The following is a 24,722-nucleotide window of genomic DNA, read 5'->3' on the forward strand; positions in this document are numbered from 1 at the left end:
TGGAAGTGGGTCAAGTTGGGCCTTCAAAGTTGGACGAAATGACCCTCTATTCCGCCACTACCAAATTTCTAAGTCGATTCTTCGACTTCGTTTAGAGCCTTTTATATACTTTGTGCGCCTATTTGCTCGCTTTCTGCGTCACTAAAAGTGGGTCAAAACGAACCTATTAACAAGGGAAGTATGAACGAGCTTATATCGAAACCTATCGTAAAATTTCGCTCAGAGGAAGGAAGTCCCACAGAAAGACCACACACAAAAAAGCAGCTGCGTTTTCGAAGTGGAATTAACCAAAATGGCAGATTGAAATGTCGCGTATCCATGTCGACAATTGCACAATACGTTCAGTACCACCCCTTGTAAACGGCCTGTTAATAATAAATAGTCAATAACAAGAATGTGGGTACATACTATACCTAATGGGAAGTCGTACTGTAAGGTGTACCTTGACAGCAGCCATCTTGAAATCCGCCATCTTGAATTCAGGTCAAGTTTTGTAAATAGGAATAGCGCAATATGACACATGATTTTGGGCTAGAATTTAAGCAAGAAAACAATGGTAGCAATAGTTTTAAGATACGTGCATTTGGTAAAAAATTACAGGCATATTTATTGTGTTTGTTTCCATGTGAACAACTCCCGAATGAAGCAGCTGTCCAACAATTTGTAAAATATAAAAATATAGGAAACACCCTTTATATTTCCCCAATTTGTTCCAAATGTTATTGCAAAGCTACACACTTGTAGATTAGTCTGCGAATTTGGTCCAAATTAGTTGAATACGGACCAGATAATATGAAAATTTAGCCAAAATCGCTGATAACAAAATCGTTCTATTACCTGCTGTATGTGCAATTTTCCTGTGATCTGTCTCATTTCTGCTTTTCTTTCGTCCCTCATTGAAATGTATTGTGGAACTATCAAGTAGGAGTTACATTTCAACAGCGACAACTTATTTTTGGATATTTGCTTCATTCGGCAGTTGTGCACATGGAAACATACACAATAAATATGCCTGTAACTTTTTACCAAATGCACGTATCTTAAAACTATTGCTACCATTGTTTTTCTGCTAAAATTCTAGCCCAAAATCATGTATCATATTGCCCTATTCCTATTTACAAAACTTGATCTGAATTCAAGATGGCAGATTTCAAGATGGCTGTTGTCAAGGTTCATCTTACCGTACGACTTCCCCTTAGGTATAGTATGTACCCACATTGTTGTTATTGACTTTTTATTATTAACAGGCCGTTTACAAGGGGTGGTACTGAACGTATTGTGCAATTGTCGACACGAATACGCGACATTTCAATCTGACATTTTGGTTAATTCCACTTCGAAAACGCAGCTGTTTGTGTGTGTGTGTGTGTGTGTGTGTGTGTGTGTGGTGTCTTTTTGTAGAATTTTCTTCCTCTGAGTGAAATTTTACGGTAGGTTTCGATATGAGCTCATTCATACTTTCCTTGTAAGTGGGACCAAAAAGACCTACTGCTCCGCCACTATCGATTTCGAAGTCGTTCCTTTCGCAACGTTTAGTGACTCTTTTGTACCGTTTTGTGCATCTATTGGCACGTTTTGTGCATCACTGAAAGTGCGTCAAAATGGGCCTTGAAAATGTAAATGATGCACTATTCCGCCACTATCGAATTTCGATTTCCTTTCTTTCGCATCTTCTAGTGCCTGTTTTGTATCGCATAGTGCACCTATTTCAACGTTGTGTGCATCACTGGAAGGAGGACAAAATGGGCCCTCAAGATGAGACAAAAGTGATCCACTGTTTCGCAACTTTCGGATTTCGAGTTCGTTTCTTCCAGATCGTTTAGGGTCTGTTTTGTATCGTTTTGTGCATCAATCTCAATGTTTCGTGCGTCACTCGAAGTGGGTCAAAATGGGCCTTCCAGGTGGGACGAAAATGACCCTTTATTCCGCTACTATCTATTTCGAGGTGGATTCTTTTGCATCCTTTAGTGCCTTGTTTGTATTCTTTTGCATCCTTTTTGCACGTTTTTTGCGTTCTCCTATTTTTCCTTTATTTTACATAGAATACTAGACATACTTTTGTATTAAGTACCTTTTACGATTTGTCTTTTGTTATTGTACCTATGTAGGATGCAGAAATAGAATGTGCAGGACTTGTAATTTTTAAAACCAAAGGCAAGACGGCAATTCTTTTTTCTTTTACGTAATGGGTGGGGTTCTCTGAGTCAAGACTCGTATGACACATGTATGTACATCTTAAAACAGTCACCTTTAGCAAAGAGACAGGAACCTATAATTTAACTCTTAGTTAGAAGAACAACATGTGTTTCTTCTATTGATGTATTAATGATTCACTGTGACGAAGTACTCACTAATTCTTACCTATTTCACACAGATAAGTGAGCAGATCAAATCTTCGTATTAGCTCTAGAAAACGTATTTATAGAAGAGAAGAAGAAAATGTAACAAATTGTGTTAATTTTTATTCTTTTATCTTAAAATTTGCATGAATTACACAGACTTTTTCGCTCCTACACGGGAAGGTCTCACAAGTTGCCGCTCAAATCTGATTACCACATAGCGCATCTGATACACCATTATGAGAAATGAAAACGAGCAAAATTTAAGGTACTATGGACCAGAAGGATAGAAGCTACGGGGCTTCAAAATGTGGATATCCAAGAATCTGTATATCATGGTATTATGTAAGTTTAAATTAAAATATTGAAAACCAATAAAGCAATCAAAACAAAATTGCACAGTATAATGATAAAAATGCCCAATCGAAAACCAGAAACAGTGTTGCCATAGGCGAAGAAGTGTTGCCAACTCAGCATAAATATTTGGCTGTCAATCAACTTGTTTTATGGCTTTTACCCTCGTTTAATGTTTGTTGTGGGATACAAATATTCGTCTACCTGCGATTGTATTTTATGGTGGGACAATAAACCTTCTATCTGTAAAGGGGATTCCTTCTTCCTTTTCCAGGAAGGTTTCTAAAGAAGATTTTTTCCAATATATTTTTTCATAAATTACTTTCTTTTAAAAAAATAAGATTAGCGAATTTAAATATTCATCAAAGGGTTCAAATTGAAATGAAAGGATTAGAAAGAAAGACTTTGCTTATTTCGCGTTCATTTCCAATGGAGTAGAGCGAGAGAGATTCCCAGTGCAGGGTTAAAATATGGGAGGAAAGGGACGTAACCCCGGGAGAGGAATCTTATTTACTTATGTACTGATTGAGAGGGATATACAGGGTTTTATCATAGACTAATAACTCATTATATATGTTTGGGTATAACCGTGTACGAATCACAGTTTAATCATATATTATACATGTATATGACTGTCTTTTCTCCATGTACAGATGTATGTATGTTCTTATTGATGTATGGTCGGGAATAAGTGTACCAAGCGGCGATACGTAGACTTGTTTGTATGTAATTGTGCGTATAACATTTTCCATATGCATAACGCATTGCATAACTTTACCCTTGCGTTTGTATTGTATGGTTGCTTAAATGCACTACATGGTTTCATCTATATATGTAACTACTTGCTTAACTATGATCTATGTATTGAGTATGTAGCTGCTTGCTTAGTATGTCCTATATGTATTGAGTGGTTGCATAACTTCAGCACCTATGTATGTAACTGCTTGCGTATCTGTGTCCTATAGGTATTGAGTGCTTGTATATATTTACTCTGTATGTATATTTGCTTAACTATGTCCTATATGCATTTTAATTTAATCTCGTACGATATCATTTTAATTGTATATGTTATCAATGTAGTATGAGAAAATCTAACTTATTTATATATTAATTAAGCAAAGAGTATGATATTAATTTTCTGTGAATAAATTTGACATATTTAGTTTATTCACATCCTTTTAATTCAAAATATTTAATCAATGTAATTAACTCTATAATAAATATAATTGTGCGTGCTACCATATCTTACGACAACAAACATTTATATGTTACATTAATTATTTTTGAATGAAATCCAATGCCCTTCCAATAAAAGTATTGAATCTATGATATGAAATAAACGAAATGTACTAACTGCGGGCTCGTGAAGTGGATTCATCCTATAGAAGGTATTACGGTGTAACTGGTGTATGTAGGAGCAGAGTTTTCTGATTTCAAGATCATAAAGTATTATTAATATGTATAAATAAGTTTATATAACGCTATACGATGTATTCCTCCATTAACTTATATTACTTATTTATGTTACCAAAAATTGAAATGAATGCGAAACAAGGAAACCTTCCTTTCTAACACTTTCATTTCCATTTAAAACATTTCATGAATATTTAAATTCGCTAATCTTATTTTTAACATAAAAGTAATTTATGCAAAAATATATTTGAAAATCTTCTTTATAAGTCTACTTGAGAAAGAAAGAAAAAAACCTCGATCGCAGGTAGAAGGTTTATTGTTCCACCATAAAACAGAATTGCAGGTGGACGGAAGATTTGTATCCTATAATAAACACCAAACGCAGGTAAAATTCATAAAACAACTTGGTTGACAACGGTCAAAGCAATAAAAGTCTTCCTTCAACTAAATAGGTCCCTCCTTCCGCACCATTCAGAAGTGGTGATTGGTTCCTGTTCTTTTCTCTTTCTATACAAAATTCCCGCTTAAAATACTCATCGCTGTTTATTTGTTGCACTCTTTCAATAGAAGATAACAAGTCCCTCTTTCTCCCTAATAACTAAAGCCCATTGTCACGTTAGAAGAACTTGTAGAAGTGCTTCTAACGTCTTGCTTGCTACCTGCTATCGCCCTCCCGCTGACATAAAAGAAAAACCAGTTTCGCCGCTTCCGAAACAAAGGATTATTTTGGGCAGGGAGGTGAAGTGTGCCAAATACACGTTCTTAATGAGGAGGTTCACTGTTTGTCCACTAGAGTGCAGTGATGCATGTGTGGAGAAACCTTTCTTGCCTTCAAGAAGTTGTAACATATAAAGAGTAAATACAGTGAAACCTGTCAACTTGGCCACCTCTCTAAGTTGGACACCTGCTTATCTTGGCCTAGTTCGTCTTGAACCTGCATTTTCCCATAAGACATTCGTTACTTACTACTCTATAAGTTGGCCACCTGTCTATCTTGGAAGTTGGCCACACTGAAGCATGTTTATCCTATGATGATAATGATAAATTTACCTGCATATCTTGGCCACGAAAAATACAATTTTGTTATTTTTCTTAACTCTTTCGAATTCCCATATCAGAGGCAGATGTTCTGTATTTGTGACTGGAGAAAAGAAGCAAGAATTCGCGCGATTTGCTCTTGGAAGTCAATGGCTAGAAGACTACCCTGGTAAAGGGGTGGTGAAGGAAGATGTGAATAAGAAAAAGCACGTACAGGAATTCAGGAAATGGTTGTACGTATTTGTTTACACTGTCTGTTTTGGTAAAACCATTAGCTATATCCGCTCCTTTCATCAGTGGGAAGCTTTAGTAATTCCGGAAAATTCTCAAGGTTAAAGCTCAATTGTCATTTATTGGCACCTGACTGGATGTCAAAAGGTAGCGGAGGTTTTGAGATACGAATTCCCTCAAGATTTTCTCAAAACATCTTTTGCTCCGAGGGAAACACTTCTAGTTCATTAACAAGAGGTAGTTAACTACAATATTAGAATGTGCATATCTGCCAAAAAGAATAAAGCAAATATGTCTAGAATGAACCAAAATTCAGTATCAACTGAAAAGAAGTCATATAAATTGCATATGAATTTCTCAATTTATAACAACTTAGCTTTTCTTGTTTTCAATCTGAATAACTTAGTGTGCTATAATATCAATTTTAATAAACTGTGTACATACACTTCTATTTCATGGTTCTTTGTGTTATTGTGTTTCCAATCCGAATAATCCAATATACCAGACTAGTTTTCAGGAAGAGAAAGGTATGCATATATATTAAACATACTATCAAGAGCGCCGATCCTGGGGGACCGAGGGGGCCCGGGCCCCCAAAACTCATGTGGCCCCTATTTTATTTATGAGTATACAATATTTGGTATAATTTGAGTGCAATTTGTCTTAAAATCTTCATATATATACCTTCTGCATCTGAATGCCCCCCCAAATTTACAGAGAAATCGGCGCTCTCGCATACTATAGTAATATTTTCTAGTACTGTATATTTTTATGATTACTCTATATACATTATTTATAAGTAACTGTCGTGGCACTGCTTATTAAAATTTTACAATCAAGTAATACTAGAAATCCTATTCTAAAAATACAAAAATCACACTTATTTTCTGTAAGTTGGCCACCTGTCTAAGTTGGCCACTTTTCGATGGAACCGATGGTGGCCAACATAGACAGGTTTTACTGTAGAAAGATCAGGTTTCAAGATTTTTTTTATGACAGCTACAAGTTATTCTAACATGACAATGTCGCTTAAGGCAAGCTAGGAAAGAAGTTAATTACCTCCCTGCTTCTTATATGTTCCTGATACTAAGAACGAAAAACTCCATATAATCGATACAAATTTTAAGATAAAACAATAAAAAATAATTATTTAATTTTTTTCTTCTCTTCTATGAATACGTTTTCTAGAGCTAATATGAAGATTTTATGTATTCAGTTATCTGTGTGAAATAGATAAAAATCAATGACTACTTCTTCATAATGAATCATTAATACATCTACAGAACAAAGACGTGTTGTTCTCCCAACTAACATTTAAATTATAGGTCCCCATCTCTCTGCTAAAGGGGACTGTTTTAAGATGTGCATACGTGTGTCATACGAGTTTTGACTCTGAGAGACTCTCACCGATTAAGTAAAAAGAAAATTAATTGGCCTCTTGTCTTTGGTTTTAAAAAATTACAAATCCTGCATTTTATTTCCCAAAAGACTATCCGTTATAATTAGTAATATTTTAAAAACCTTCTTCAATAAGTAAATATAAAATATTTTGATTTATTTTATAGTTTAATATCAAATTCATATTATGTTTCATTAAATTATAATTTTCTTAAAAATAAGTGATCTTCTAGAGCAACAAGCCTAAGTAGTTTATAAATATACCCTCTGAAACATTATTTATTTCCCATCATAGCACTGTTTCTCCACACCACTAATAAGGGCTATCCATACGTCTTTCATCAGTCCTGAGCCGCCCCAGGACAGAAGATTAATATGCATTTGTCTGTTCTAACATCCATCTACTGTGTTGTGACGTCCAGAGCACCTCACTCATCACTATTCATATGTCATAAATTTGTACTATAATTTCTTTCAACAGTACCTTCTATACGTTTTACAATGTTTTATTCTGCTCTACTTCTATTATCACTTTTTGGCACTTACGTTATTTTTCGGCACTCGCACCTTTGTTTACTAGTTTAATACTTTGTTTAATATTATTTTGTTTAATAACATTTTGTTTGCATATTTCGCTTTGTTTATGATATTGATATATAAAATTAATCTTTTATTTTGATATAATCTTTGTATTTTGATTTTGTTAATGACTAAAATAAATATTTGTTTCACAGCTCCTTGACCGACCATAATATGAATAAAGAATAATTGATGATCTCAAACCCCAGGCCAAGAGAGACGGCGAAACCCTCTAGTGGCAGATTATACACAACTAATATTTATTCCAATTACCAAAAACAAATAAAGATTGTTCCACTCATAATAAGATGCCCTCATACTTCCGTATGCAGGAATAAAGTGTTAGCTCCAACCACTACCCTCTAAAACAAAATTATTTATTCGGTCACTCGGAATTAACTCTCTATGGTTTAAAACCGCACGGAACAAGTTCTGGGAAGAAGAAAGTGACTGCAGGTAAAGCGTATCCTTTGATGGTGACGGTATAACAAAGGACAACCAGGAAGGAAAAATGTCCCTTTAGCGGCTTAGAAATAAAGGTAAGTAAATGTTCTATTCTTAGTTATCGCGGGAACAGGAATATAAAAAGCAACCGCACCTTCCATCCGGTGGTGACCCATAGATATCAAAGTGCATTAACAAAATATTTCCCAACAACTTAATTTCGTTGGCTACCATGAAATTCACAACAAAACGAAGTAACAAAATCACTGTTAAAAATATAACATTAGAATAAAAATATAAAATCATCATAAACAAAAATATTAAAGGGTATAAAATGCGCAAAAGGATACGAAATACTGAAAAAATAGGATAATAATCGAAAAAAAATACGAACAGATAATCTAGTGATACGAGGTTGCAACACATTAAGGTCATAAAGTGGCTTCTATACTACTGAGAAAAAATTAATAATTCTCGTCCCACACTGAAGATCCATACTAAACCACTTCCGTTTACGAACAAAACGTGGAAATCTACTCACAAAACGGTACAAAACGATGTGAAGGAAACAACCTTCAAACTCCTTGGTGGCGGAACAACATTAACTTGTTCCCCAATATTTGAAAGCCTATTTTGATGCGGGAAACTTCCAAAACTTTTAGAACAAAGAAACGCGATTTTTGAAAGCTAAAATTAAGGAACTTGAAGATAATAGTAAAAATAAAAGCATTAGGGACATGTATAAGGGGATCAATGAATTTAAGAAAGGTTATCAACTTCGTGCTTATATATTAAAGAAAGCTGACGGAACAGTTCTCACTAATACGGATAGCATCTTAAATAGATGGAAAGATTTTTTTGACGATTTCCTTAACACGCAGCCAAAAACTAATGTGCGTGAAGAAAAAGAGATACATACCGCAGAACCATATATTCCAGAACCTAACCGAATAGAAATAGAAACCGCTATAAAGAAATTCAAGAAACACAAATCTCCGGGTGTAGACGAAATTGTGGCTGAGTTAATTTTAGCTGGAGGCGAAAAATTCTGAAACAAGATACACAAACTCATTTTCCTTATCTGGAATAAGGAAGAATTGCTATAAGAGTGGAAATAATCAATCATTGTTCCAATTCACAAGAAAGGCGACAAAACTGACTATAATAATTATCGAGGCATTTCTCCTCTGTCAACATCCTATAAAATCCTTTCAAATATTTTATTAGCAAGATTGACCCCATACGCAGATGAAATTATTGGAGATTATCAGTGCGGATTTAGATTAAATCAATCAACTATCGACCAAATATTTGCCATTCGCCAAATACTCGAAAAGAAGTGGGAATTCAATACTCCAGTACATCAACTATTTATTTATTTTAGAAAGGCTTACGACTCAGTTAGGAGAGAAACATTATACAACGTTCTTACAGAACTTGGAATACCGAAAAAGCTAATTAGATTAAATAAGATATGTTTAAATGAATCCCAAAGTAAAGTCCGGGTTGGAAAATTTTTATCCACGAGCTTTCACGTCGAGAATGGCCTGAAACAAGGAGATGCGTCGTCGCAATTATTATTCAACTTTGACCTGGAATACGCTATAAGGAAAATCAAAGATAGCAACCAGGACCTAGAGATGAACGGTATTCACCAGGTTATGGCATATGCTGATGATGTAAATTTAATAGGGGATGATAGGAGAACAATAGAAAGAAATGCAGAGATCTTATTGAACGCTTGCAGGGACATGGGTTTAGAAGTAAATGCATAGAAAACTAAATAGATGGAAGTGCATCGGGACCGTAATACAGCAAATAATAGATGCGTTAAAATAATAAATAATACTTTTGATAAAGTGGATACTTTCGAATATCTAGGATCAATATTAACAGATGAAAATCATATTCATGATGAAATTAAATTGTCGACTAAAGGCAGGGAATTCGTGTTATTATTCGGTTCAAAATCTCTTGTCGTCACGAATTCTGTCGAGGAATTTGAAGCTTAAAAATATAAAATTACAATCACGCCTCTTGTTCTATGTGGTTTCGAAACATGGTCGCTTACTCTGAAAGAAGAACATAGAGAACATAGAAGTATTTGAGAACAAGATCCTGAGACGAATATTCGGACCCAAGAGGAACGGGAATGGGGAATGGCGGAAACTTCATAACGAGGAACTACATAATTTATACGGTTTACCAAACATTGTTAGGGTCATCAGGTCTATGAGACTTAGGTGGGCAGGTCATGTAGCTAAAAAAGTAGAAAGTAGAAACGCTTTCAAAGTCTTGATTGGAAGACCAATTGGAAAACGACCATTAGGAAGACCAAGGCACAGATGGGAGGACAATATTAAGATGGATCTCGCAGAGATAGGAATACAAAGTAGAAACTGGATCCAGTTGGCTAAGGATAGAAATCAGCGGAGATCTTTTGTGAACACGGCATTGAACCTCAGGGTTCCATAAGCCATAGAGTTAGCTAGTTAGTTAGTTCTGATAAGGCAGAAAACGTAGAAATAGGCACACAAAACGCCAGGAAACATGCAGAAAAAGCGGAAATAGGCGCACTAAACCATGTGAAATTAATGATCTCAAATTTCGATAGTGTCGGAACTGTGGGTCACTTTAGTCCCAAATTGGAGGCCCATATTGACATACTTCAAGTGACGCAGAAAACATCGAAATACTAGCAGAAAACGGTGCAAAGCGGGCCCTAAAGGATGCCAAATAAACGGCCTCGAAATTCGATACTCATTGGGTAATTTTCGTCCTACCTTGGAGGCCCATTTGGACTGAGTTTCAGGAAATAGGGGTACAAAACAGTACAAAACATGTACTAAACGATGTCAAAGAAACTACCCCGAAATTCATTGTGACGGAGTGGGTCATTTTCCTCCGACCTTGAAGACCCATTTTGACCCACCTTCAGTGAAGCACAAAACGTAGAAATAGGCTCAAAACGGTTCAAAAAGGCAGAACGGTTAAACGTTCTGAAATTAACGACTTCGAAATTTGATAGTGGCGGTCAAATGGGTAATTTTATTCTCACATTGATGGCTCATTTTCACCCTCTTCCGATGACGCACAAAACATGGAAATAGGAGCAAAAACCGATACAAAACAAGCATTAAACGATGTGAAAGAAACGTCCTCAATATTTTTTTTTTCTTGGGTGATCGACATTATCACTGGATGACTGTGAATTCCGTGCAAGCGAGCATGATTTGGTTTTATTGATATCATGATGGCACTTGCTATTGTGAATTGCTAGGCCTTTTAAACTAACACACAATTTGTTGCAAAGCTTACATGATATCAGTAAGGCCTGTTTGAAAAATCACTGCTTATGTTTAATGCGGTATCATTTTGGGGTTGATTTCTTTGGTTAAATTTTGATCCTGATGCGTTGCTTACATGGGAGAAATCTGCATTTATGGACCTGCAGTCTTTATTCATATCATCACTAATAGCAATGAAAGGATTACTGGTATCATTAGAAGAATCGCGATCATCTTCCATAATTATTATAAAATTTTAAATTTGAATTTTAAATTTAAATTACACCCAACTACATTGTTGGAAAAATAACGACCATTAATTGAAAAAAGCAAAATGAAAATCGCAAATTTTCAGTCAATCATCTGAACCACTGAAGCGATTCGAAAACGGATTTTACCAAAAGTCCCATCAAAATTTCAACCACACATCACTTCGTTACAAAGAGCACAAAACCTCACTTCACCTACACTAAACGAAGAGAATCGCGCAGAACACGAAATACACGTCTGCTTCCAATCACAACAGAAAAATATAATAATTTGAATAAAATTGTAACAATTACATTAAATAAATTTATGAAATAATTGCGAAAAAATAATTAAGTCAGCAGGAAATATATTTCGATAGTCGAACCAAAGGAAGGGGTAGAAAACAACCTATCAACGGCATCATATCTACTGTTACTGCCTGCTTTTCTACGCCATCCAATGATATTACACCTTATTTGTATAGTATGTCGTCCAGTTGTTGTCCAGTGTTGTCCTTTGTGTTAGAGAAGAAACACCTCATCTATTTCTTTTCCATGTGGTAAGGTGCCAAGAACCGACGACACGTTTATTATTATTATTATTATTATTATTATTATTATTATTATTATTATTATTATTATTATTATTATTATTATTATTATTATTATTATTATTATTTTCTAACATGAAATTGGCAAAACGAAACAAAATGTATGTTCCTCTGTGTTCAAATCGAAGTCAGGAAAAAAATACATACTGTCTTTCCAAAGAGAGCTCAAGTAAGTATTATTTATTTATTTATTTCGCATAAGAACCTTCCTGCTCACCCCCTGAACAAAAATTAGCAGATATCCTAAGAACACCCCTGTCGCGTTTAAGACTGACAACAGTTTGGGCGGGGAGAGGCAGCCAACCGACTTTCCATATAACCTAGAGAATTTCCTGTACCATACCTGGAGCTTCTGACTTTCCCCATAGAGCGCTGTTTGACAGCCCCAAAAGAACAAGAAAGCCAAAATGTAGAAATTGAGTCATGCTCCAGTCCACTCTTAACCAAGAACTACTTCCCCGGGCCAAACGTTATACCTTTGTGCAATACTATTTCAATTTAAGTCCTTGTACACAGAACTTATCTACATAAGACTGATTTTCCTTGAAATTTCACTTAATTTCTTTGTTTCCTGATAAAAATAAATTATTTATTATTCGTAACTAAAAACCACCATAATTATTTTATCGATATTAACAGCTATATCTCACTTCCTGTTTTACACCAAGTGGCAAAAAAAAAAGAAAAGAAAAGAAAGAAAAAGCGAATGAAATCCAAACTGAAAAACTGAATAAAAACGTTGTTTTTCACCATATTTTCCATCTGATAAAAAATGTTTTAAAAAAACAAAGTAAGTACATAAAAATATAATGTACTTACAAATCAGTTTAGTGCCATTGCTTTGTAGCAGTATTTGTGGTACCGTGTTGAAGCGTTTGTCTTCAAACTGTTAAATATAAAACACAGTAAATTGTGTAATCTGTTGTTACAAAAAAATGTATTTTTTTCAAGTCCATTTGTTCGTTATGCAGTTTATATTGACACAAATCTAAAGAAGAATTACACACACAAAATAATATAAATGGTGTGCAATAATATAGTTCCATTATCTAAATCTTTTCCATCCAATTTGGACGTGATCCATACAGGAGCTTATTCCTGTGTACTGACATGTAGAATTAACAAACCTCGATGGTTATTGCTTGTTAGTAGCAATCATATCGTCTTACCATTCGACTCTTCCCAGTTCCTATCCTCCACATTTCTCCAACTACTTCTAGTAACTTGGACAGCAAGTTGGTACGTGTTTGGGCAAAAAATTCTTCCATGTATGATGAAACAAATCTTTCACGCAAGTGTTTACGTCTATGGCTCCCTTAAATCTCGATAAGCTGGTGCAACCCTCTTCTAGTATCGGTATGTCAAAAGCATATGATTATACTTTCTCACGTAAAATAATAATGTTGTGGGACCATTTGGACTAGGTAGGAAAACCACACGGGGCCAGATGCTGGTTGACCTCTGTAGGAAACATTTGGTGGTGATGAATACGTGCTTAAAGAAAAGAGAAAACAAGCGGATAACCAGGAGATAAGAAATGCTACCAATTCAATTAGATTCTTGTCAAGTAACGTTTCAGAAATAGTGTACAAGACGTGAAGACGCTAAGAGGAGCTGATATTGGTTCCCATCACAATCTCACAAGGCGGATGAGCAAACATGGTTAACATAATCAAGAAAAGTGGGAGGAGAAATCGAAAATTTGATTCAGAGTGACTAAACAGTACGGACAGTGAGGTGAAAGAAGATATTCAAGAAAAATTCTGATAATTTACGATATGGTAGGCAGAAAATTGCTGGGAAAAATTAAACAGATTCCACTAGACACGCTCCACAACAACATTGGCAGGATGGAAAGAGCACCGAGAAAACAATGGGTAACTGAAGCCATGCTTAAGAAGCTGGAGGAATGCAGAAGTGCGAAAAGCACGGACATCAAAGAATACAGAAGGCTAAACAATGAATTGAGAAGATAGGAATGGACAAAGCCAAAGAGAAGTACATGAAACAAATACGTGAAGAAACAATAGAACTTCAACGGCGTGGCAAATATGATTTGATGTATGAGGAAGCACAAGAATTAGGAGTGAAAGCTAACAAAAATATACTTACGTTTGAAATCGAATATCAACAAGGTCATGTAGTAACTGACCATCAAAGAATCCTTAGAAACTGGGAGGAATACATTAAGGAGTCCTGAGACCAGAAGAATTATTTCAAAGATATTGCGACAGGCCAGTAGCCAGCCCAAAAATGTAGGGGGGCGGTAAAAGTTTTTCACAGTTCATTTGCAAGCATACCGTGAAAATTTTAGGAGGGGGCAGTCCCCCTTAGGTACGGGCCTGTATTGCGATCGAAGTAGAGGAAGAGGTGAAGTGGATGAAGAAAAAGGACTTAGTATAATAAAAAGTTAAGTACTACGAGCGATCAAAGATATGCGAAGGAACAAAGCCACTAGAGACGACGACATACTCACAGATTTGCTCAAGGGATTAAGAGACAATGCATTGAAAGTGCTGACTTCACTTATTAACAAGGTATACCTGAGTGAAGAATAGCCAAAGAATTTTCTTGATGTTACAATTGTTGTATTACTCAAGAAAAAGCAAGCAAAGAAGAGCAGTGATCACAGAACCATTAGCCTTATTTCTCACACTGGAAAGATTGTTGCTCGCATACTAAACATAAGGTTGGAAAGTAAAATAGAAGAGATTTGAAGGAAGGTAATTTTAGATTCTGGAAAGGAATAGGCACCAGAGATGCTATTGTGTTGTCTGTTCTTTCTTCCCTAATATAAAACAGATGTTAGGTAATGTAAGAACAAGGAAACTGGTCTTGGGAATAGGGAATCGAGCAATAACTTAACGGACATCATTTGGAACTATGGTAACTAAGCTTCCACGTGGAGTTGACAATCGACTGTCAGTCGTTTAAAAATAAGGGTTCTGGTTGGCCATTTAGTTATCGGAGGTGTTTTCCGCAAAATCCCTCGGACGATAATTTATTTATGGCACGAGCCATCACACGCAGAAGGCGGTATTCTTTATATACGGACTGCACTTCGGTTGAAGAAACGGACTATACACAAAGGGCCTGTCACACTAAAGTACAAATGGGGGTTGTAGATATCTTTAAGAAAAAAATATAGTATTACCAGTAATTCGTATGTAAGAGAAAGTGAGGTAACTTCAAAATGCTTCAGCCATGACGTTATACTGCCCACATTGTAAAATTTCATTAAAGGATAAAAACGCACCCAGAATTTTTTGTTGGCAGGGGTCCAAGCTTTACGGCCAGGATCCAATACTACAGTAACGAACATTAATAAATGGAGGCTGAAGCCATTATTTCTTATGGCTCCAACCTCCATTTATTAATGTTCGTGATTTTACAAGCTACTACGTCTATGTGTATTAAACAAATATTATTCTGCACTCGAAAAAAACCATAAATAATTGTAAAATATGTCTACCTATATTTTCAGAAGAAATGATAGAACTAGAAGGAATGATAAACCCGATCCCCCCGTGGATTCGCCCCTGATAAAGATAAAACTGAATGATGAAGTTCAAATGATTCTGTTGCACTAGAAACCTCAGTTGAATAACAAGAAATATTACATACGTATGTTAACGTTCATGTATTATGAATATCTTTTCCTGACATTCCGGGGTGCAAATCCTTTTGTTTGTTTCGATTAAGCGAAACGGCCCTTTTCAGTACCGAGCTTACTTAATGTGGAACTACAGTAGGGATGGTACCGAGACCGAGACGGCCTTTTATATACTGAGACGAGACCGAGACCGAGACGGAGCTCTATAAATCGAGACGAGACTTAGGTCAGTCTCGAAAGTCTCGGTCTCGTCTCGAATATTGATATAGACAACTATTAAGATTGACCTTTACTCAAAATTTCTTTCGTTGCTGTATTAGGTAATATGGGAACAGTTGACTAATGTTCAGTGGCGTATTTAGGGGATGGCTATCGGACTGAAGCCCCTCCCGAAATAGATTTGTGATCATTTTTTCGCATTGCACGTACAACGCAAATATTTCTTACTCGTTCTCAAGCCTCTCCCGAAACAAAATCCACTGCTGATGTGTATAGCCATCTCTGTCTCTCTCTCCCTCTCTCAACATATATATATATATATATATATATATATATATATATATATAATCAGCGGATCCAGAACATGATCGAGGGAGGGGCTAAACCACATTTTGACATTTTATCCAGTTAAAGAAAGAAGTAGGATTGAAGCCCATTTTATACAGTGTATAGCTGAGCGTCAAGGGAGGTATAATCACTTTAACACTCCCCTTGGATCCTCGCCTGTTTATCATATCTAATATAAGTAAAAGGAAGAGTTTGTTTGTCTGTGTGTCTGCATGCCTATCTTTCTGATTGCCTGTGTGCAGCCTGGGGACCAGACGAGTGTCCAAGAGTTACGAAATTTGGGTGACAAGTATCATATCCCAGGCCTCAGACCAAGAAGAAGCTTTTTTTTATTTTGAATCAGGAGGGGCGTTTACCGGGACATGTAAAAGTAGTAGAAAATGACCGATATTAGTGTCGAATACATAGTTTTCGCAGTCGCTGAGATCAATGATGATACTTCCATTAGCGATGACTTTCAAAGTCAGCTACCAGTGCATGCGGGCCGTGGTTCACTTGCGGGGGAGGGGAGTACCGAGACGTAAAAATAATACAAAATGACCGATATTAGTGTCAAAAAAGTTTTCGCGTTTTCTGAGATCAATGGTGAAACTCCGATCGCATTAACCTCCAAATTCATCCTATTCAGTTACGGGCCGCAGTTTACAGGAGGGATACCGAGACTTGTAAAAATAATCAAAAAATGGCTGATATTAGTGTCAAATGTATAGTTTTGGCGGTCGCTGAGATCAATGGTGTCACTTCCATTAGCGATGACTTTCAAATTCAGCTACCAGTGCATGCTGGCCGGGGTTCACCTGCTGGGGATGGGATACCGAGACATGTAAAATAATACAAAATGACCGATATTAGTGTCAAATACATAGTTTTCGCGGTTGCTGAGATAGGGATACTCCAACAGGTCTTGTCTTCCAAATACTGGTCCCATGCGAAAAATGGGTATTTCATCTAGTTATATATAATAGTCATATATATTAAAAATGCTGAATTTTTTAACATGCTGTGTGAAATATGGAAGGGGAAATTCTTCTAGATACTCTGCAATACCACTAGATAAACAAGTAATGTTGCCAACGCAACAAAAAGTTGTAATTTCTCAAATTGCACTACGTTTGACATTACATATTTCTGTTCAGTTAATTTAGTTTAGTGCATGGGTTTTCTCGGGGTTCTCCCGTTTTCTCCCACTTTCTTCACTCCACCATTTCATTCATCTCTCATCATCACAGTGTCCTTTAGCCTGACCGGCATAACCGTGGGACGTAAAACTCAAAAATTTCATTTCATTTTTTAATTGAGTTTAACGCCTCTTTCAGCAGCGAGGTTATATGAGACTGAACCTACTGATTAACGTTGAATCTAAACCCCATGAGCTCCCGCCGGGAATCTAACCCGGGTCTCTAACGCTATAGGCTAACTGCTTAGCCACGAAAGAGCTCTGCATATTTCTAATTTAGATATTAAATAAAGAAACAATACCACATATATTATTCAGTGTAACAAAGGACAATACATATCAGTAACATCATCATTTTGGAGATCTCTAATAACTCAAACGGAAGGAACATTATAACATTAGTGTTCAGTAGTTTTAATTACAACAAGTCGCAGTTACATTATTTTAAGCAGTGTTGCGAACTTAAATAAATTGCTAAATATTATTATAAATATAGTGCAAATAACGTAGCTAAAGTGCAAAATATTTTAAAATTACTCGTAATTTGTTTTATGGTGCAAAAATGTTTTCAAAACACGATGTTTTTCATAGTCTTTGGGCTACTTATAATGTTAATGTCAAAGTTTTCGTTCCAGCAATACATGTAAAAGCAAATTGTAACTGAAATTATACGTAACTGACAACTTTTCAGTAGCACTAGTTGTTCTCTCTAAGCCTTAGGCCTAGAGTATTTTTTAGATTGAAACACTGCTTTATTAAAATTTTAATTACACCCTAACTGCATTTCATTTGTTATAGTTTGACCACCGACTACTTCCAACTCGATCCATAGCATATAGCTATATGTAATTATTCAAAGACTTACAGTTAGTAATACACATTGTGATGATTTTTGCTTTGTTTTGTTTTAGTTTACGTCTCATGATTATGCTAGGGCGGCTAAAAGAGACGTGTAGTTACTGATCATAGTGGAATCCGAAAAACTTCGGTCGTTGAACATTACCGCCACCGGGAATCGAACAAGGGGACCATGCGAACCAAAATCAAACGTACTAACCATTACAGCAAATGGGGTTCTTACATTGTGTTGATTTAAATAACTAAGTCAGTGTTGCCAGATCCGAAGAACAAAAAGTAGCGTGTCTGTGCTCCAAAAGTAGAGGATATGAACTATTTGTAGCCCAAATATATAGAAATGAATTATTTGGCAACTAATGACAGGTACTAATGAAATAATGTTTAAAATAGACCGAAAAATGCGATGGACATATTGCAAGACGAAATTATGATCGATAGACGAAAACAATTTTAAATTGGATACCACGTGACAAAAACAGCCTAGGAAATGTCAGCATACAAGAAATTTTGACAAAATCAGGAACCACTGGGGAGTAACCTGGAAAAGAATTACCCAAGATAGATAGTTGTAGAGAAAACTTGGGAAGACTTCATCCAGCAGTGGATTGATAATACTTGATTATGATGATGGTGATGATTTTATATCGAGAAACCAAGTCATAATTTCGTAATTTTACAGGAGAAGCGAAAAACCGGTTCCTTAACTAAGATCTATAATACTGTTTTTCAAACTATACTAAGTAGTTACAAAGTAGTAAGATGGCTTTAGACTTATTGCACCACTAGAAAGAACATAGTCTATTTTTTAAAAAAGTATTCTAACTCAATTTGACCAAAAAGTGACTTAACATAGTCTATCACTAATGTTCAGATATATATATATATATATATATATATATATATATATATATATATATATATATATATATATATATATATATATATATATATATATATATATATATATATATATATATACTGTATAAATTTACTAGGTAAAGTAGGGTAAAATTAGATCAAAAATTTAACGAAAGTCATTTGCGAAAGTTATAAGCGAAAAAAACAATATATATATTTTTTGACTATTTAATACTTCATGTTGCTGCAAAACTACGAAAATGAATACCAAAAAGACTAGAAAGTTAAGAATCACTTGTTTTGGCGAGAGAGAGAAAATAGATACAGCTAGCTCGAATTACCTATATACTTATATAATATGTATGTTCATGTTTCGCAAGTAATTTTCAATCAATATAAAATTTCAACGTAATGAACGCACGATTGGTTTTCTCGAATAAAGATCACATGCACCGCTAAGAGCTCAGGAATAAGCTTAATCTATGTTACGGCAATGGATATACGTATGCGTATGTAATGCATTACAACTTTAGGAACTTGTATAAGAAACAGAATGTACTTAAATTTAGACGTGTACTATGCGAAACATCTGACTTTGAATCTAACTTGTTTCGTGATGCAACCCAAGGCTACACATAGCAAAGATGAGTGCCGTAGCTCCAACCACAAAGTTCAGGAATTTCGTGTTATAAGGTGTCAATTAAACACGTAGATGTGAAACGGTAATAAAGCATTTGAACAATTTTAAACAAAATATATTGTAGTAATGATTTACCCTATTTCGTCAGATAATGAACGTTATATTATGTTTTTAAAATGACAGTCAAAACAGAATGTATTGGATACTAAATGAGAAATTGTAAAATTTCAATTTCGGTACGATTAAATACACTTATGCTGCTATGTATTGCGTTATCCGTTAGAATGTATTGAACAATTCTTATTCTAAGGAAGGAAATAAACTACTATATAGTACTGAAGTTAATTTAATAGAGTTTAATTGTATAGGCAGTACTGAGGCCATATGAGAAAGTCTTATGCTGAAAGTGAAATATGGGTTACTATTAGAATTTTATCCCACATATAAAATACACACTGATGATTGAAACTGGAACAGATGCAGGGAAGGCATCAGCGCTAGCAAATTAGTTCTGAAGAAGTACACCATACTATAATTCTAAGTCAAGAATAAGGCCAAAAATAAGAAGCAGAAACGACAGACTTTACAATAACAATACTTTTACAATTTTAATTTCACCTATTTATTTCGAGACTTTCGAGACGAGACCGAGACGAGACCGAGACGAGACCGAGATTTGGCCCTCGAGACCGAGACCGAGATCGAGACAAGCAATTGTTGACCGAGACGAAACCGAGACAGCTATCTTTAAACCGAGATGAGACCGAGACTGTACAAAGTCTCGTCTCGTCTCGTCTCGATACCATCCCTAAACTATAGTTTACCGTGAAATTCGAACCACCTGAGGCGTTCAAATATGTATGCCCGAAGGCGCACATAGTAGCCACTGTTCTCTAGCATCACCGATAGATGGCTTGCTGCAAATTCACAAGCTTGAATGCGCAATGATCTTGACTTTCCCTAAGTTTTTTTCCTTCCTCCACATTCTCGATCACTCCATTAGAATATAATTTCTTCTAAATAAAAATCCATAACCAGTCTCTTGTTTCTCTTATTTTATATTCAATATTATTTTCCCAAACTGCTATTCCTACTCTTCTCATTAATTTTCACTTGATCTAGCTGATTATTTTAAATTCTTCTCCATACTCTTTAGCTGCTTTCTCGTAATGTGTGGGTTTCCAATCTGTGTTATGGGAGCTATTAAACATGGTTACTTTTGGATTTCTGAATTGGATTTTTTTTTTATCTCTTAATTCACTTACCCTCTCCGTTGATCTAGTGTCGAGGGGCCGCGGTGGCTCAGTGGTAGAGCGTTCACCTCTGGCGCATGGGGTCACGAGATCAAATCCTGCTCCCGTTAAGTGAACATTGTGGTGGACAAACACCGTGTGTGTGGGTTTCCTCGGGATTCTCCCGTTTCCTCCCACTTTCTTCATTCCACAATTTCATTCATTTCTCATCATCATCGTCTTCTTTAGCCTAGCCGGCATAGCCTAACCTAGCCATAGCATAAAACTCAAAATTTCTGATCTAGTGTCTACAGTTCCTTTGTTGTACAGGATCTCAGGTTCGGTTTTCGGTTGAAATTTGAACGTGGTTAGGGTTCCACAAGGAACTGTAGATCCATACTTCGTGAGAGGGCGCGATGGCTCAGTGGTAGAGCGTTTACCTCCGGTGCTTGGGGTCCTTGGTTCGATCCCAGCTCGCGCCGTGTGGACTTTGTGGTGGACAGACACCGTGCTCGTGGGTTTTCTCGGGGTTCTCCCATTTCCTCCTACTTTCTTCATTCTACCATTTCATTCATTTCTCATAATCACCATCTCCTTTAGCCTAAACGGCATAACCGTGGGATGTAAAACTCAAAAGATTTCATTTCAGTTTTTCCATACTTCGTGACCCCATCTGAAATAGAACCCAGAACCTCGCTTTTCAAAATTACGTACAGTTTACTTTCCAGGTTCCCCTCACATTGCCAATATGCTACATAAATACAACCTATATGTGTGATCGCTTATCCTAGAATGCAATATAAAATTCCACCCCGATTTCGTAAGAATTAACTACAAAGTAAAAGTGAAAACACAGTTAAACTTACGTAGAGCAACTAGTGTAATTTCTGCCCATTCTGGTTGTTCGCGGAACATCATTGCACTTAAGCCAGTGCTACCTCTATAATGAAAAACTTGTTTTGAAGTCACGCGAGTTTCTGCAATACGTATAATGACGCAATCACAAAGAACGGCTATGTTTCTTGAACTTACGTACTTCTTTACATTCGTCTACCGAACGCTATGACGTGTCTGTTTAAGTGAAGACGGTGCAACACCATGCCCTTTGATGCATAAAAGGCTAATGTTTACATAAAAAAAGAGTCAAGTCATTGTTTTTGTTAACTCTGGGAGAAAGAAAGTTAATTCTGTGTGAATCATGCAATATTTCTTGGTTTATTGACTGCTTTAATGCCCTGTAATTCACCTACTTGTCAACAGTTATGTACAGGGTGGCCCACATGTAGGTATACAGTACCGTACTGATCAGTTCATTGCATTTTATATCATTTCTTATTGTTATTCAGCAGGTAGGCTTTGTTTCTTTATTATTTGTTCTTAATATCTTTTTACTTATACCTTAAGCTCGGAACAGCCGAAGCAAATAAATCCATAAACTAGAATGTTATACTAGATCAATGCAGGAGTGTATACCTATTTTTGGGCCACCCTGTATAGGGTTGTCAACTCTGGAAAATGAAAAACTGGGAGTCACTCAAAATTCCCTATGATATAGATCTAAGTGTGAAGTATCTTTGTTCGGATCCATCCATGGGAAGGAAATGCACTATTGTGAACATAAGTGCATTAGCACTTGTATTCTGCACACTCTTAGTACATTCACTAATAAGCTTAATAGATACATTGTTCTATAAATGAGAAACTGAAATCGGCATTTGTCATTTTATTGTATTAAGCAGTAAGTGCCACTTCTTTAAAATTATCGAAACAGATTAACAAAAGTATATTAATCTTTATGTGATAAAATTTATTCTTCAAACTTATACTTCAACTATAGGAAATTGCTTTAAGAAGTCCTTTTTCACTCTCAATAAATGTATAAAATTCGTTATAAGTAAATTTCAAAATTTCTTGCCCCTGTCACCTCTTTAAACCAGGGATGCAAATAACCACTCGCCCCTGCTTCATCGGTACGGGCAAGTATTTATTATCGCATCGAAAGTAAGTAAATGATTTCTATTGTGAGATGTGGGTTAGTAGTTTCTTTCTTGGGCGAGTAAAATTTTGTTGCTTATTAGCATCTCTGCTTTAAACATATCTAAACAGATGAACAAAATATATTAATCCTTGGTAGATGGTGAAAGGTGACAGTTTTGGATTTACAGACTGAAAGTTACATTTTAAATCTATACTTCGAACTACATAAGAATTTGAAAAAAAAACCGGTCATAAAAGAGCTGGTAAGAAGTTTGTACCGGTCACCGGCTTTAATCAAAATCACAGTAATATTTCCGGCCAGGCCGGTATAAAACCGTCCAGTTGGCAACCCTAGTTACGTGTCCAAAATATAATTCCAGGCGTGGGGTTAATTAATCTACATATATATGCTCACTGAATGTTCACTGTAATCATCTAGCGATATATATACGTATATATTTAACGAAGGCCTGAGAGTTGAGCTGCGGTGGCTCAGTAGTTGTGATTTCCCAGCTGATTTATTGACTAGTGTATACGCGTTTGGTGTACGTGGTCACGGTTTCGATTCCCGATGGAAGAGCCTTTGGAATTTTAAATGTTCTCGATGTTTCTGTGTTCGTCTCCCAGTCTTAGCCTAGAGAGAGGTTATGGAAAAACTGTAAAAAAAATAGTAGCCATTAGGAAAATTCAAATTAGTCAGGAATGTTCGGTAAATATGTTAACTTTTTTTTAAAAAAGTGGTAGAGCATTCATCTCTGGTGTGTGGGGTTCCTGGTTCGATCCCAGTTCGCACAAAGTAGGCCTTGTAGTGAAGGAACACGGTGTGCGTGTTTCTGGGTGTTCTCCCGTTTCCTCCCACTTTATTCATTCAGACGTTTCATTCATTTCTCATCATCACCGTCTTCTTTAGCCTGTGCAGAATAATCGTGGAACGTATGCAGGTGGAAACTATAATTACAAATAAATAAATAAAAATTAGAAACTTGATAATTAAAAAACAATAATTAACACTACAATCTTTAAAAAATCTTAATGATTAAGAAAAGAAATAAATCACTAGGAAACAAATGGTTAAGAATCAGGGAAACAATATATAAAAATAAATAAATAAAATAGAAGAGTAGATTAGTGAAATAATCCTTATAGATAGATAAGTAAATAAGAATTAATAACAATAGAATGTAGACCCTATTAGGCCTATTATTGTTATTTAACTATTTCATATCGTATTTCATATTATTATAGTTGTTGGATTAGGGATAGAAATATTAAGTAGTATACAAGTTCAGGATAGGTTAAGCTGAATAGCACTTTGCAAGGAAACTTTTGTTCATTTTTCATAGTTTTCATGTTGTTTGTTTTCTTCTTGTGCTGTGGTACCTTTGTTCTTTCCTTTTTCCTTTTCCTTTTCCCCTTTTTTCTTTCAAACATGGATATCCAATAAAGATAAGAAAATAAATAAATAGATGTGATGATAACCTGTTCCGGTCAAAAGTTTCAGATGCCGGATCTGAAAGACGGGCCTCAGCAAAAAAAAAAAAAAAAAAAAAAAAAAAAATGTGCAACGTAAACCTGAAAGATTTTCAACTTGCGAATCGGAATTTCTCGGGGTAGCGAGAGGAAGATGTGGGAGTTGCGAAGGGAGGTGAAGGAGGAGGATTGGGGAAGGAAGGAAGCAGCCTGGGACCTATAGGTTAAGTACCACCCCGGTATTTGCCTCATGTCAATGAGGAAAACCCAGGAAAACCTCATTCAGGGTGGCTGGCCTGAAAAACCGTTTTACACTTTTTCGACCGAGTGGCTCCACCGGAAATCGAACTAGGGACCGCTCACACCGGAGGCAAGAGCGTTAACGACT

The 24,722-nt window shown here is 35.8% G+C and overlaps 1 protein-coding gene across 1 annotated transcript in view; it reads right to left on the minus strand.

Annotated features, from left to right (window-relative positions):
* The window catches only part of LOC145666007 (synaptic vesicle glycoprotein 2C-like), a 136,554-nt gene extending 114,676 nt beyond the window's left edge, over positions 1–21,878 (minus strand). Inside the window, exon 1 of the mRNA XM_081733113.1 lies at positions 21,754–21,878. Within this exon, the coding sequence (XP_081589239.1) occupies positions 21,754–21,805 (52 nt within the window). The 5' untranslated portion in view covers positions 21,806–21,878. The remainder of the gene's footprint in view (positions 1–21,753) is intronic.
* Positions 21,879–24,722: the final 2,844 nt, after the last annotated feature.

The sequence above is a fragment of the Thermobia domestica genome, chromosome 1 (assembly GCF_964235325.1).
Source record: "Thermobia domestica chromosome 1, izTheDome1.hap1.1, whole genome shotgun sequence".
NCBI lineage: Eukaryota > Metazoa > Arthropoda > Insecta > Zygentoma > Lepismatidae > Thermobia > Thermobia domestica.